The sequence below is a fragment of the Nicotiana tomentosiformis genome, chromosome 11, assembly GCF_000390325.3.
Source record: "Nicotiana tomentosiformis chromosome 11, ASM39032v3, whole genome shotgun sequence".
NCBI classification, from domain to species: Eukaryota; Viridiplantae; Streptophyta; class Magnoliopsida; order Solanales; family Solanaceae; genus Nicotiana; species Nicotiana tomentosiformis.
In genome coordinates this window covers 123,480,621-123,496,231 of record NC_090822.1, presented here as the reverse complement: position 1 = coordinate 123,496,231, position 15,611 = coordinate 123,480,621, and the positions used below count along the sequence as shown (strand labels likewise).

Genomic DNA, 15,611 nt, shown 5'->3' with positions numbered 1-15,611 from the left:
ATTGATGAACATGTTGTTTGCTGGGTCTTTTTCAGTGTAAAGCTGTATGAGCAATACTTTCCTCACACTGACCCTTGTCAATTTGGGCGACTTTTTCTTGAATTTTGTCTTGATGTAGAAGATGCATTTTGCCACTAAACTGATCCATTTCAAGTTGTCTAGAATACACCTTCATTTGAAAAATATTTTCTATCTCTTAGTGCTAAACAAACTTCAACCCATCCGATCATCCTTAAGACCGATCTTCTTAATGATTCAAAAGGTAGAGATCCTTAACTTCCATGAGCACGACTGCTTTGGTTCCATGTAAACCTGGCTCATGCTTATTTTTTAAATGTTTCATGTCTCTTTATTCATCCTATAAAGTGTTTTTTTCTCAGTTATCCAATTCAAAACTAAATCAGTTTTCTATGATCTGACCAAAAACTCCGCATGCATGTCATATCACTAAAACTAGCGAAAGAGAAACTATGCACAAAATGTACACAACATGATTGACTACGTTTTATTGAATAAAGGAAAGAAAGGCCCAATAAGACAAAAGAAGAAGAAAAGACGACAAAATAAGCTACCATGACTAAAAGAGGAGTGACTTTCTAGTTACTAAGCGACATCTTAGCCACAAATTTACACATCAGCACTACTACGACATTCAATCCTTTTATTCCTTCTGACCCAACACTCAAATTTTGACTTTTTGATCAAAGCATTCCCAATATTAGCTGTCAGATTTCAGGATTGACGACGTGGGAAATTTCAAAGCAACTAATTCACTAAAGGACTTGGAATAATTCTCATGTCTCCCCATCATCAAATCATCCCGAGCAGGCCATGTCCTATTGCTCAAATATGGTAAAGTCAACCCCACATTTGCCTCCATTTTTTATTTTTTTACTGCCAACTTACCTACTTGCCTTTTCGTGACCTTGGATCAACAACAATGGTGCTTGTTCCATTGGTTGAGAAGATGCTTTTATTTCCAAGGGATCTTGAATTGGTTTTGTCACTCGCCATTGCAAACCAACAAACCGACCACCTTTAACCACGTTTTATTTCAAAACAACAAGCATGTTAGAATGAACACTCTTTTTTTCTTTTCTTTTCCTTTATTTTGTCACTCTTTGTTTGTCAAAATCATTCGATTGAACCTGATATGGGTTTCCTACGTATCATGTGGGGACATGAATCAGAACTTGCATAGATCGGGAAGATCAGGAATAAAGTAAATAAACTAACTAATTTTTTTTACTCTTTAAGAAATCTAACCAAACAGGCTCCTAACAAGGAAAATATTTTGGATTTTGGATTTTGATTTTTTTTTTTTTTTTGGAATTTCAAAAAAAACACTTCTAAAGAAGAAAGATTTTTTTTTTGAATTTTTGGTTTTAATTTTTGATTTTTGATTTTTGTTTTTGGGAGAAAAAGCTTCTAAAGAAGGAAAAAAAGATATTTTTGGAATTTGATTTCATATTTTATTTATTTATTCTTTTTTCTTTTTCGAATGAAAGACTTCTAAAAGAAAGAAAAATATTTTTGGGTTTAAAATCTTTTTTTTTACTTGGGATTTTCTAAGAAAAGACGTCTAAAGAAGGAATAAAAAAAATATTTTTGGATTTTTTAAAAATTGGGGTCTTAAATAAAGACTTTTCTAAATAAGGAAGTAAAGAAAAATATTTTTTGGATTTTTTTGAAAATTGTGGGCTCAAAGACTTTTCTAAAGAAGGAAGTAAAGGGGAATATTTTTGAATTTTTTAAAAATTGAGGGCCGTAACCGATGAGATTTGCCTATGTATCTCACATCCGGTGAGAATCAAACCTGCGTAGTTCGTCCAGTTTTTCAGGACTGGGGGAAAATGTCACTTTTGAAAATTTGGACTCATTTGTGACAACCTTCTAAAAATTCGGCAGAGTTTCAGGATCTTATTTTCCTTTTTTTTTCAAATACCAGGATTTTCAGGAACCGGATCAATTTTCACTCTCCTATTTTTCTTGATTTTCTTTCTCTATTATAGAAGAGAGTCAGCATGCAAACCAAAACAAACAAATGCAACAAGTAGCACATAATATGCATCATGATGGTCTTTTTATTTTGGGGTACACCTGTCCTAAACGGACCCAACCCCTGTGTTGAGTCCCCAAAGTCAAATGCACGTGATGCAAACAATCGTATATACTAGGGATCCATCATGAGACTTTGTTCTTCTAAGTTTAAACCTTACGGCATGGATTTCTAGACAAGGCTTACCCAAGCAGACAACTCGAGCCCGAGGGGGGGAGGGGGGGAGCGTACCGGGAATACATAAGCTTCACCGGTTTTGCAACTTGTCCGATCCTCGTTCTAAAATTAAGGGTATGACTCTAACCGAAAAGAAGCCACGTGAAGTGCACGCTTCCCATAAGATTTAGAAGACTCAAAGAGAAGAAGGGTGTCATAACAGTTTTATATACAATTCACAACAATATCAAAGCGGGAAAGAGCAGCAATTAGCACATTAGGCCCAAACATGTAATGTCACACAATCACAAGAAAGCCAAGCATAACAGTTATTCTAAGCTCGAATTCCGAACCCTGAACCAAAGATTCTGGGTTCTTTTCCCCAGCAGAGTTGCCAGAGCTGTCACACCTCTTTTATCCCGAGGGATAGGGAGTTTTTCCAATTAAAGTGACATTATTCGAAATGAGATTATTTATTTATTTCAGAGTCGCCACTTGGGATAATTATTATGGTTTCCCAAGTCACCGGTTTATTTTAAAATCTCAAATCGAGGAAATTGACTCTATTTAATCCATATACTCAAGTAGAGGAGAATGGGTGAATATTTACATACATAAAAGTGGTAAAACGGCATTAAACGACCAAGCAAAGGTCTAGAAATAGAATATAAAATTCAAGCTCCCAGCAGAGAACAACAACAACAAAGTTTCTTCAGCAAAACCAGAGAAATCGACACCAAATTCCAACGAAATTCGAACCAATCCTTCCAATTCTCTTTTGTGTTTTAGTTTAAGCCCTTTTGAATTATTTCAAACATGGGATTTAATTTTGCACTACAAAAAGGTGCCTGAGTGAAGAAAGAGTGAGTGAGATAAGGGAGCTTGAATGTGAGGAGTGTAGGCAGATCGAAGGGAATGAAGAATGAGAGGGTGGTAGATAGGTTTTGGTGTAATGGGATTGGGTCCGTCCGTCTCTCTATGGGGAGATGGTTTTTTTATTAGAGATGAGGAAGAAGGCGAGGAAACGGCGTAGCTTTGGAGTCCATCTACGTCATTTTGGATGGTGGTATAAGGGAAAACTGGACCGGATATTGAACTTGGGAGAATTTGGGGATTGAGCTTGGTAACAAAGGCCCAGTCCAATTTTTAGCTTAGCAAACCTTTCTTTTTCTCACTTTTTTGATTTTAAGTTCTAACCAAGTTAATTAAAACCCTAAATTAAATCCTAACCCAAATCTAAACATACTTACCTATTTTTAACAATTACTAATTTAATTAACTAATAATGCATATAAAGTTACTAATGTATTTTTTGTATTTTAATATTTTCCAAATTCAATTAATTAAAATCTAAAATGTAAAGATTAAAATATTTGTTATTATTATTTCTTTTTTTGAAAGATTTAAAATGCTACTAAAAATTCACCAAACACAAATATGCACAAAACAAATCAAGTAAAATATAGTAAAATTCCTAAAATTCTATAAAATAATTAAAAGTTATTTTCAGAGGTTTTTAGGAGTTATTATATATTGGGTAAAAATTACGTGCTCACAATTATTCAAAACCTCAAGAAAAAATTGAAAGCGGCAAAGGGAGAATGGCCTAAAGAATTGTCTAAAGTTCTATGGGCCTACCGAACAACGGCCAAATCGAGTGCATGAGAGATTCATTTTTCCCTTGTTTAAGACGCTGAAGCCCTAATCCCGGTGGAAGTAGGTGAACCCACTTTGAGATATTTTCGGACAGATGAAGAATCGAACAACGAAGCGATGTTAATCAACTTGAAATTGCTCGAGGAACGTAGGGACTTGGCGCATGTGAGAATGGTACCTCAGAAGCAGATAATGGAACGATATTATAATCAAAGAGCCAACTTCTATTATTTCAAAGTAGGAAACTTGGTTATGAGGAAAGTAACCCAAAATACCCAGGAGCTCAACGCGTGGAAGTTAGGTCCAATATGGGAGGTCCCTACAGGGTTTTAGCTATTACTGGGAAAGGTTCATACGAGTTAGAGAACCAGAATGGAGACAAGTTGCCTAGCAACTAGAATGTGGCACACCTCAAAATATATTATTGTTAATGAGCATTATTCAAGCGAAAAGTATGTGTTGCACCCTTTTTCCCTTCGTTCAGTTTTTGTCCTAATTGGGTTTTATGGCAAGGTTTTTAATGAGGCAGCAATAGAGAGCATACTACGAAGACAACAACAATAAGACCTTTGATAGCAAGGCAAATAAACAAGCTTACACTCGGTGACGGTTAAATAATCTTTGGTTCGATAACAAACTCCCATTGGGAAGTTAAGTTTGCTACCGAACAAAGGTTACCCCACCGTTCACGAGCACAAACCACTAGAAGGTTGTTACATATTCCTTTGCTCGATAGCATAAATTCTTGAGGGGGAGTAAAGTTGTGTTACCAAATACCAAGTTGAGGATTATCTAGCAATTTATTAGTGGAATTTTCGAAGATACAAGACTTCCAATGTTCCAATTCGCACTCTTCGCATTCGAACAATGGGGGAAATGATATGCGGATACATCACATCGACTGCCACGGTAACCGGGAAACGAAAATCCAAAATTTAAATGCATCATCGGGATCGGGGACTGCGCAGCCAGCCCCGTAGAAATAAGTTGTACAAGATAGCCACAAGTAATGGCAATTTCTTTTCAGCATAGCAAATGCTTATGTATTTTTTGAAAATAGAAGGAATAAAATGAAATACTTTTGTTTTTATCTTGTTTCTTGACTGAACGATGAATAAACTTTGTCATTTGAAAGTTAAATAAGTACTTCAAATGTTAGTGTCGTAATTAACAAGAGACGTCCTCTTTAAGAGCACCGTAAACATAACTTATAAAAAATCTCATGTTAAAGGGTTGGTTACGGACCCGGAATAAAAAATGCCTTCGGGAAAAAATACACTGAAGCCACATATGAAAAGGACGCAAAAAGTAAACTAGTACAAATACTTATATAAACCTTCACATAAAAGGGATAATGCTCGGAACCGAAGTGCTTCGAGGAAAACACAGTCGAGACTACACATAATAAAGCGCGAATAGGAAAATGTGTGTTGAACTTTTGAGCAAATTCAAAGATTAAAAACTTGCATAGATATTCAAATAAAAGTACGACTCGAACGATGCTTGAGCAAAAATATGTCTTTATTTACAAGAACGTGCCAAAACGGTAAAAGTTCAAAATGAGAAAAAGAAAAGAAAAGCTAAACTGCAGTGCCTCCGGAACCAGGAGGAAGAGAAGTGTCCGCATTCCTGGGAGAAGTAGGTGGGTACACCGATGGCTCGACATTTTCCCCAGTTTAGTCTTCATCATCGTCACCTTCCAATCCCTCTTCAGTTTCTGAAAACTCTGAACCGGAACCAGAAGAACCAGGAGCATCAGACTATGCCGGGAGTCCATTTTTAGTAGCTAACTTAAGCTCTTGGTCCTTAGCAATTTCGGCATCAAAGTTGATGATAACAACTTTGGCCTTCTCCAAGGTTATTCTCCTCATGCTGTACATGGCATAAGTATTTTCAACAACGAGGGAAGCCGCTCGACGCTTAAGTTCTTCTTTGAGTTGGGTAACCTCGGCATAAAGGCTTTCCCGGGCGGACCTAGCAGATTTGAGGCTGGCGTCAAGGTCGTGGACAATTGAACTAAAGAGCCTATTATGCTCGATAGTTTTCTTGTACTTCTCTTCTAGCTGGGCATGTTTTGCCCCCACAGTAACAAGCTCTTCGAGTTTGGAGTTCAAGGCTGCTTCTAAGTTAGTTACTTTTTTGGCAGTAGTAGCCTCGCGCTCGGTTGCATCCTGGACTTCAACCTATTTGGCCTTAGCTTCATCAAAACTAACCTTCAGTGGGACAATTTCTTGGCTAAGGTTTACCACCTCTTGCTCGCTTTGCTGCAAGCGAGTTTCCAAAACAACGGCCTCAGTAGCTTTGGTTTCCAGTTCCGAGAGGCGGAGAACAGTTTGGGCTCATTCCACCAAAAGTTGATTCCGTTCTAAAGTAATTTCTTCATTTTCACGAATCAACCTTTGAAGGCCCTCAGAAGCAAGAAAGTTGGACTATAAAACAAGAAGTAAAACTTAGAATACAATCATACAAAAGTAGAAGAAGTAATGAAGGAAGAAAAGAACGTACCGCTGCGACGTTATGCATGGCATTGTTCAACAAGTACTTTGACTGAATCTTTTCCCAATCTTTTTCTGAAGCCAAAGGCTTCAGATAATTTGCAAGATCCACCGGCCGGGATAGCAAGTTGCATCCGGTAGAGACCGAAATAGTAACGTTCCTCCTCCTTTGTGGATCTTCATAAGTGGCACCATAATTTTGCCACAAAATCCCATGAACTGGGGACTGTGGAGGGGGAACACCTTCTTCAGGGTCAGACGCGGCCGATGGAGATAATGTAACAACTATTGGTGGAAGAGTGGATAGAGATGGAAATGATGTAGCAGTTGCTGGTGTTGGTGAAGGCGAAGGTGGAGATAAAGCTGGTGGAGTTATATAGTGAGAAGCAGTTGCATCAAATGCAGTGTTGGTTGTTGGATGCTCTCCATCCAAAGACGGCAAGGACCCGGTACTCAGCCCTGCAACACATGTTACAACAATTGGGGCTCGAAAATGGGAGTTGGCACTTTCAACCAAATCGAATTACCCCCAAAGTGCCGAGACATCATCTTCAGTTGGTGTAACTATCTCAACAGGTCGAGCATCATGTTGAGATGACGAGGATCGTTGCCTTCTATGTAGAGAAGATCCCTCATCACTAGCTTATTCATCATCGTCAAGCATCACGGTATCTATGACCGCCCAGGAAGAAGGACTTATCATCATCGCCACCAGAGATGGCTCGGGGGCATCAGTCTTTGCCCTTTTATTCTTCTCCCCGGCCACGGAGGAATGTCTTCTCTTTGGTTGCTTATCCTCCGGCCGGGGGCTCCGTAAAGAAGTGTTTGCGCCCGAAACAAGCCCAGAGATACCTGTTCGAGTAAGTTCTTCCTGAAGCAGCCTCGTCGCATCAGCAGGATCAGCCAAAACGTCCTCATCGGGGATAACAACAGAGCCCGCAGGCAGACCTAATTTCGTGAACAAGTCAGAAGGGTTCAACCAAGTTCTCCATATACAAAAAAATAGAAGCAAGGTAAATTAAAATTACCATGATTTTGGCCTTCCATCCGCATTTCAGGGCCAGTTCTTTCCACAAATAAGTTTCGAGTGTCGTGACGTCCAAGATCTTTTGAACCCACCGGTCCAAAACCTTCAACCACAGGTGAGAGCCATCGAGTTGCTGAAATATGTGAAGGGTGAAGAGTTGATACAGCCATAAAATAATATCTAGTAAAAAGAAATACTAAACAAAGAGCTTATGAGTGCGGTTCCAAGCGATTGGAAAGATGAAGCCGTGTCGGGATGATGTCGCTGGTGGCGACGACCGTAACGAACCGTTGCATCCACCCACGGTCGTTGTCATCATCCATGCTAGACAGCAAAGCATGGTGGTCACTCTTGCAGAGGTTTATCATTCCCCCGCGGAAGATTTTGTGAGAATAGAGATTCATCATATGGGCTAAGGTTAGCTCCTCTCCAATTTCCTGGCACAAGCGTCGAAGTCAGGCGACTGTCCTCCACACTAAATGACTTACCTGTGCCAAACACACCCAAGGAAAATGCACCCAAAGTAAAGGGATACGTGTAAAAGTATGTAAAACCTTTCTTGGGAAGGGTCACTCGCTTCGATAGATCAGGAGCAATAATATCCAACTCATGGCAGCGATAGTCTTCCTTCATAACAGGAATACTGGAAGGACGAATGGAAGAAGGGTACCTACTAACAACCCATGTACGAGGGTTAGCAGTAGGGAATTTCTCTTCAAGATCCTTTGTGGTTCTGAGTTTTCTTGGGATGATAGAATCCACCTTTGGAGGAGCAAAGTCCTCGACTTTGTTCTTGTTCTTTGAAGAACCAACACGCCTGGAGGGAAAAGTCATTGAAAAAAAAGAAGGAAAAGGTTTTGTGTTTGAAGAGAATTAGAGAAAGGATAGAAAACAAAGATGAAAATCAGAAGCTCGAGAAATTATGAAACGCAAAGGAAAAAAATGTCGTGTATAAGTAAAATTTTGGCTGCTAAATTCGTAGCCATGATTACCTTGATAATCAACAAAATTTGTGCTGAATCATGGGATGACACGTGTTTGGGATATTAAATGCGGAGAGACGTGCATCTAATCAACTGTCAGGAACCTTTAGAGGGAGTTATAGTAATTCCCGCCAAAAAGTTATTTCTACCAACTTTCTGGTGACACAAAGTTATGTTATTGGAAAGCAGGGGGACTATCTGTATAGAGTGAAATATTATATGACACATATCGTCTAAAGGGAGGACACGTGGAATCCAAGATGGGGATGGCCGAAGATCGAACGCAGTCATTCCGCTGGTCACTGGAAAGGATAACATTTATAAATGTATGTTAAATGCTCTACGCCCGGTAGCATTTAATAGGGAATATTCTACAGTATTAAGAGCGACGATCCGTTATAGAGAATTTGGCATTTATGTGCACCGTTACATCTTCGTCAATGACCCTCATAATTGACATTAAAGGAGGACACGATCCTAGGACCTCCTTCCCTAGACATAACTATAAATAGTGAGTTCAGTTATCATTGTAAAGTAGACGAATTTTCTTGCTAAACTAATACTACATTCTATATAAAGCTTAATACAGTATTACTTTCCTGCTTTTTTATCTCATCACCGTTGTGCCCGGAGACCTTGTTCCCGAAACTGTCATCTATGTTATTTCATCTATATTTCAAGGTTAAGTATTGTACATTTCTTCAATTATTACATTATTTCAAGATCAAATTAGTTCACTTGTATAGAAACCACGTATAAATTCAACTGTACCGTTTTATGGGTAAATAATTGTATAATTTGGGTTGTTTATTTAATTAAGTAATTATTTGGTGAGCATGAAATTAGATGCAATTGAGGTGAAACATTAAAATCTCTAATTTTTCAAAAGGGCAAAAAATTAACAATAATTATATTGTGTAATTACCATATGACTTTCAAATTAAAAAAATCAAATATTGTTCTTTTTTAAAAAAATTCCTTGAGAGTTTGTGTGAATGTGAGGCTCAATTTTTTATTAGGCGTAAGCCTAGAAGACTGCCCGTTTGAATTGACTTTAAAAAATGGCTTTTAAGCACAAACACTTAAAAATAACTTTTAAGTGTTGGAGCTTATTTTATAAATAAGCAGTTACCTGTTTGAATAAAAGTGTTGAACCTTAAAAAAAAAGGTGTTGAAGTGGTAAACAAGTGCTGGTAAACACTTTTTTCTGTTAAAAAGACAAAAATATCCTTAAAGCTATTAACGTTATAAAGGAGCTGATTACTACAATATATTTAATTCTGAATTAATGCAAATAAAAAATAATTTATATTTTAATTTAATTTCAATTTAATTCCTTAGATAATTTTTATAAATATAATTCTTGAATGCTCATTTTCACCACTTTCAATCAAGTAAACTTGCATAAAAGTCTCAACCTATTTTTAGCTCCATTGAAAGTAGAAGGAAGCTCATTATGTCATTAGCTCCTCTTCTTGGAAGGACAGTAGAAGCCGATCCAGTATGCAACCTTAATTCCATTTGTAATTGTAATGTTGCTGATAGAATAAAATGTTGTAATGCTCCTTTCATTTTATGCCAAATTTTATGCAAGAAAACGATTTTTCTATCTTCCTCTGGGGTATTTATTTTTCTGGTATGATAACCATTGACTTATATGCGGACAAATACATAGAAAAAATTTCTCTATGTGAAACTTAAAAGAATCTTATTTTTGAGGAAGAAATTTCTCTCTCAGAAGAACTTACAACGAGGATTGATTTCAACCCTGCTTGAGAAAAAATGCAGAAAAATGAAGATGAAAGAAGAAGAGGGACTGTCTTCGGAAGTGAAGGAAATAGGAGAAGTACCATGTTTTAGGGTTTCTTTAACCGAGTAATTTTGGTATTATGAAAACTTATAATGGACAAGAAAGTAATTTTATTGATCAAACTAAAATGACTTTTAAGTCAAAATCGGAAAAGTTGGGGTTAGCCAACTTGTTGCTTTTGACTTTTTTAAAGCAATTTTTTTTTTGACAAACACTCTAAAAAATAAAAAATACTTAAAAGGTAGTTTTATTTTAAGCCAATCCAAACACCCTCTTAATTAAAACAAAGTTTCTTAAGTCCTTAATTAAAGTCAAAATACTTTAATATAAAAAAATAAGTTAAAAAGTCAAAATTGTCAAAGCTTTTTTTAAGCCCTAACTTTTTGTACTCTCTCGTCTTCTAACCAAACTGAAACGAACAGCTTCTCCTCAAACTACCAAAGCAAAAAAAAACCGTCTCCTCTATCATTCTCTTTGGGTCGACGGCTTCTGAAGCAGGTTTCTTCGTCCTTTGTGATTCTTTTTAAGTTCCTTTATTTCTTTTGATGCTTTTCAATTTAGTTTAAAGCTTTATACTTAATATTTTCCTTTTCAAGTTCCTTGCTTCTGTTTCTCTTTTAAAGTTTAATAAGATGTGGTTAATGGGTGCCTGTATATATGCTGGTTTTCGTTAGGGGAAAGTGGGTGCTCTGTTTTTATTATTCTCTTATTTGAGTAATTTTTATTTCTGGGTTTGCATGGTGATGGAGGGGAAAAAACGATTTTTTTTTACTTTGTGTTTGTATTCCTTTGGTAGCAAGTAGCAACGAGTATTTTGCTGAAGCTGGTATATTTCTGCAAACTTCAGGAAAAATTAAATAGCGGTGCTGAAATATCCTAATTCTGCAAATCACGTAGTGTAAAATTGGGAATTTTTGGCGAATAGCCACCTTCTAGAGTGCTGATCGTCGAATAGCCAGCGTTTGCAAAGTTTTAGAAGCATTGTCACAATCGCTCAAACTTCAGAAAAAATTCATGGAGTTCCGTTCAAAACCACATGGAAAAAATCCTGGACTTTTGAACTCAAGTGCAGGAAAAACAGGAGAAAAAAAAATCCTGGAGGTCCACTCCAGAACAAATCATGTTTTTCCTGGAGTTTAGTTCAAAAGTCCGACATTTTTTCCTGGAATGCAGTTCAAAATCCCAGGGAAAAGTGACTATTCGTTGACTGCCACTGGCCACTGCCAAAAATAAAAACCCGGCCTATATTTCATTGTACAATTGCCTATCAAAAAGGCCTGACCTGACCCTCTAATTGTCCAACCCCTTTCCACTCGCAACTTAAGTCGGAGCTAGCAGCCTAAAGACCCTGATTTTTTTTATCTGAGATACACTATAAGTTATTGTTGTTTAATTGAGTGGACATCTTGGTCTGAAGTCTGTGTTATAAAAGGTATTTTTGAACTATTCTAGTTTATTGTAAATGTTGGATTTCTTTATACCTCGTTGGATTTGCTGTGGGTGAACTATAATAATTAGCTCTCCTTGATACCTTATCAGTGATCATGTATTTTATCTGTTCTTTTAGTTTTTTTCTGAAATTTTTACCAGCAAAGCTTCCTCATCTCCAAAGATACCGAAACATTAAGGAATATCCACTTTTTTCCCCTATATGGTCCACTATAAGTTATAGAAGCTTGTCTGAATGGTCATCTTGGTCTGGACCCTGAGTTTATAAAAAGCTACCTTCGAATGTTCTTAGTAATTTTGGTACTTAGACCTCTTGGATGGTTATGAATTTTGTAGTGGATGAAGTAATAATTAGCTCCTCGACGTGCTATTGATATCATTCTTCTAAGTCGATGGATTGTTGACGAAACAACCATGTTTAATATATTCACTAATGACACTAAGATTTGTCAGGCATTTCACTCACTTTTGACTCTGATTCAACATTCAAGTGTACCAAAAGTACTTGGGACTGTCAAATCCCTGCATGTAGAAGATTATTAATTTACTATTACAAATAAAGCATTCGCATCCACCTTCGTGCCCATTGAATTAATTTGCAATGTCTTTATTTTTTAAAAAGTCATCATACGTGGAATTATTTGCTAAAAAGGCATATCGTATAAGATCAAAATTAGAATACTAGGTGACTTTCTACAAATTTTCACAAAATGATATATTTTCTTAGTTGATTCAGGTCTCCGAGCATGGTATATTGCGGTAATTGTGCAGAGAACATAAGTCGACCCGACTATGTGGATGGCAAAATGTGAGAGCTTTGTTCTTTCTTCTACACTATAATACTCTCGTTCATTTTATTTTATATATGTTGTTCATTAGTTATAAGATGCTTCATTTGGTTATATATGTTTCATTCTATGATCTTTCTTTTTCGTTACATTATAGATGTTGTCCCTTATGTGGAAGAGTTCTTGATGAAGATAATTTTTCATGTGAGCCCACGTTTGTTAAGAATGCTGCCGGACTGGTTAGTTCTTTATTTCATATTCTTCTTCATGCATATTAGATTGCTATATCTTAGACAATTTTGTTTTTCTTCAAATTCAATCCTATCTAGTTTGAATGGATTTATACCCCGTCTAGTTTGGACGGTGTGCTTAATCTGGCTTTGTGCTATTTTTATTACTCTTTGTCAAAAGGAGTTTTTAAGGTGCACTGCAAGAAGTGGTTAGAATTTTAATAAAATTTCATAAAAAGGTGTGGCACATCGGTCAATAAACTGGGTGAAAAACATGGTAGACCAGAAAACACTCAGTATTTTCCCCATCGTCCTAAGACTTGGTGGGTGGAGTTTTTGGTATATGTGCTGCTGGTGGGAGGTAATAGGTGTTAGTTTACAGCATGTATATATTGTAGTATTGTCCCACATTGGTAGAAGAGTAGTATGTTCTTGTATAGTCTAGCTATAAATAAGGACCTCTTGTATTGTATTGTATTATATTGTATTGTATTGTATTGTTCATTCAATATCAATAACATATTTTCTCCCGTGCCTTCTCACATGGTATCAGAGCAATTGTGAGAGACTTATCGCTGTGTATAAATTCCAGCGATTCCGGGAAAGAAAAATCGCTGTGCATAAATTCCAGCGATTCCGGGAAAGAGAAATCAATACTTTTTTAAGGTTGTTTTCTATCTGCTTCATTTCTGTCAGTGTTGTGCATAATCCAACACTACCACAAGAGTCGTCACTGTCCAACGACCAAACCCCAGTGAAAAACTCCGGCAGCAGCCTCCTCACGCGCCTCCACACGCCACCAGAAGCTTACGCGCCGGCGCGTACGACCACTTCCAGCCTTTTTTTGAAAATTTTCCTTCAGAACAGTTGGGTCGCCTGGTAATTCCGATCCTACCCCTACTGTTTTCATTTCATTCCGACAACTTTGAGTTTTTTCCGGCAGCTAAAGTACTATTCTGACACCTACAGTAGATTCCGACAGCTACAATATTTCAGAATTCTGTTTCTGTGTTTCCGTACACTGTTTCAGTGGATTAAAGTTGATTCTTTCTCCTGTTTGGTAATAATTTGCAACAATGTCTTTGGGATTTGATGCTTTTGGGTTTAGAAACATGAGTTCTGGAAGCTCTAGTGCTATTATTACCTCGGAACCTTTAATGGGAGGTTCAAACTACTTAGCTTGGGCTTCATCTGTCGAGTTATGGTGTAGAGGTCAAGGTGTTCAAGATCATCTAATCAAACAGTCTAGCGATGGAGATGAAAAGGCAATAGCACTTTGGGCAAAAATCGATGCTCAGTTATGTAGCATCTTGTGGCGATCTATTGATTCCAAGTTGATGCCCTTGTTTCGTCCATTCCAGACATGTTATTTGGTTTGGGCAAAGGCACGCACCTTATACACTAATGACATATCTCGCTTCTATGATGTGATATCACGGATGACAAACTTAAAGAAGCAGGAATTGGATATGTCTACTTACTTGGGTCAAGTACAGGCAGTCATGGAAGAATTTGAGAAGTTGATGCCAGTTTCTGCTAGTGTGGAAAAACAACAAGAGCAGCGATAGAAGATGTTTCTCGTTTTTACCCTCGCTGGACTTCCTAATGATCTTGATTCAGTACGCGACCAGATTTTGGCTAGTCTGTCTGTCCCGACAGTTGATGAATTATTCTCTCGATTACTCCGCCTTGCTGCAGCACCAAGTCCACCAGTGATCTCATCACAGATACTTGATTCCTCTGTTCTTGCATCCCAGACAATGGATGTTCGGGCATCTCAAACTATGGAGCATAGACGAGGAGGAGGTCGTTTTGGAAGATCTAGACCCAAGTGTTCTTATTGTCACAAACTTGGACACACTCGTGAAATGTGTTATTCCTTACATGGTCGTCCACCCAAAAATGCTTACATTGCTCAGACCGAGACTCCAGGTAACCAAGGATTTTCTTTATCTAAAGAAGAATATAATGAGCTCCTTCAGTATCGAGCAAGTAAGCAGACATCTCCACAAGTAGCCTCAGTTGCTCAGACTGATACTTCTGTTACTGGTAATTCTTTTGCTTGTGTTTCCCAGTCTAGCACTCTTGGCCCATGGGTCATGGACTCTGGCGCTTCTGATCACATCTCTGGTAATATATCACTTTTGTCAAATATTGTATATTCACAGTCTCTTCCCACTGTTACTTTAGCCAATGGATGTCAAACTAAGGCAAAAGGAGCTGGACAAGCTAATCCCTTGTCTTCTATCACCCTAGATTCCGTTCTTTATGTCCCTGGCTGTCCTTTTAGTCTTGCATTTGTTAGTCGTTTGACTCGTACCCTCCATTGTGGTATATATTTTATTGGCGATTCTTTTATTATGCAAGACCGCAGTACGGGACAGACAATTGGCACGGGACGTGAATCAGAAGGCCTTTACTACCTTAACTCACTCAGTCCTTCCACAACATGTCTAGTTACAGATTCTCCAGATCTAATTCACACACGTTTAGGACATCCGAGTTTATCTAAACTTCAGAAGATGGTGCCTAGTTTATCTAGTTTGTCTACATTAGATTGTGAGTCGTGTCAACTTGGGAAACATACCCGAGCCTCCTTTTCGCGTAGTGTTGAGAGTTATGCAGAGTCTGTCTTCTCCTTAGTTCATTCTGATATATGGGGTCCTAGTAGAGTCAATTTATCTTTGGGATTTCGGTATTTTGTCAGTTTCATTGATGATTATTCAAGATGTACTTGGCTTTTCTTAATGAAAGATCGTTATGAGTTATTTTCTATATTCCAGAGTTTCTGTGCTGAAATCAAAAACCAATTTGGTGTTTCTATTCGCATTTTTCGCAGTGATAATGCCTTAGAATATTTATCTTCTCAATTTCAGCAGTTTATGACTTCTCAAGTAATTATTCATCAGACATCTTGTCCTTATACTCCTCAGCATGAGGTTGCTGAGAGAAAGAATA

The 15,611-nt window shown here is 37.5% G+C and overlaps 1 protein-coding gene across 3 annotated transcripts in view; it reads left to right on the top strand.

Annotated features, from left to right (window-relative positions):
- Nucleotides 1-10,548: 10,548 nt before the first annotated feature.
- Nucleotides 10,549-15,611, top strand: part of LOC104094944 (transcription factor IIIB 60 kDa subunit-like) — a 49,846-nt gene continuing 44,783 nt past the window's right edge. For 2 of the 3 annotated variants that reach the window (XM_070188244.1, XM_070188242.1), the window contains exons 1-3: nt 10,555-10,684; nt 12,372-12,443; nt 12,581-12,662. In XM_070188244.1, coding sequence (XP_070044345.1) covers nt 12,382-12,443; nt 12,581-12,662 — 144 coding nt within the window. In that variant the 5' untranslated portion in view covers nt 10,555-10,684; nt 12,372-12,381. Of the gene's footprint in view, nt 10,685-12,362; nt 12,444-12,580; nt 12,663-15,611 lie in introns of all 3 variants that reach the window. The other variant, XM_070188243.1, reaches the window with a different exon arrangement.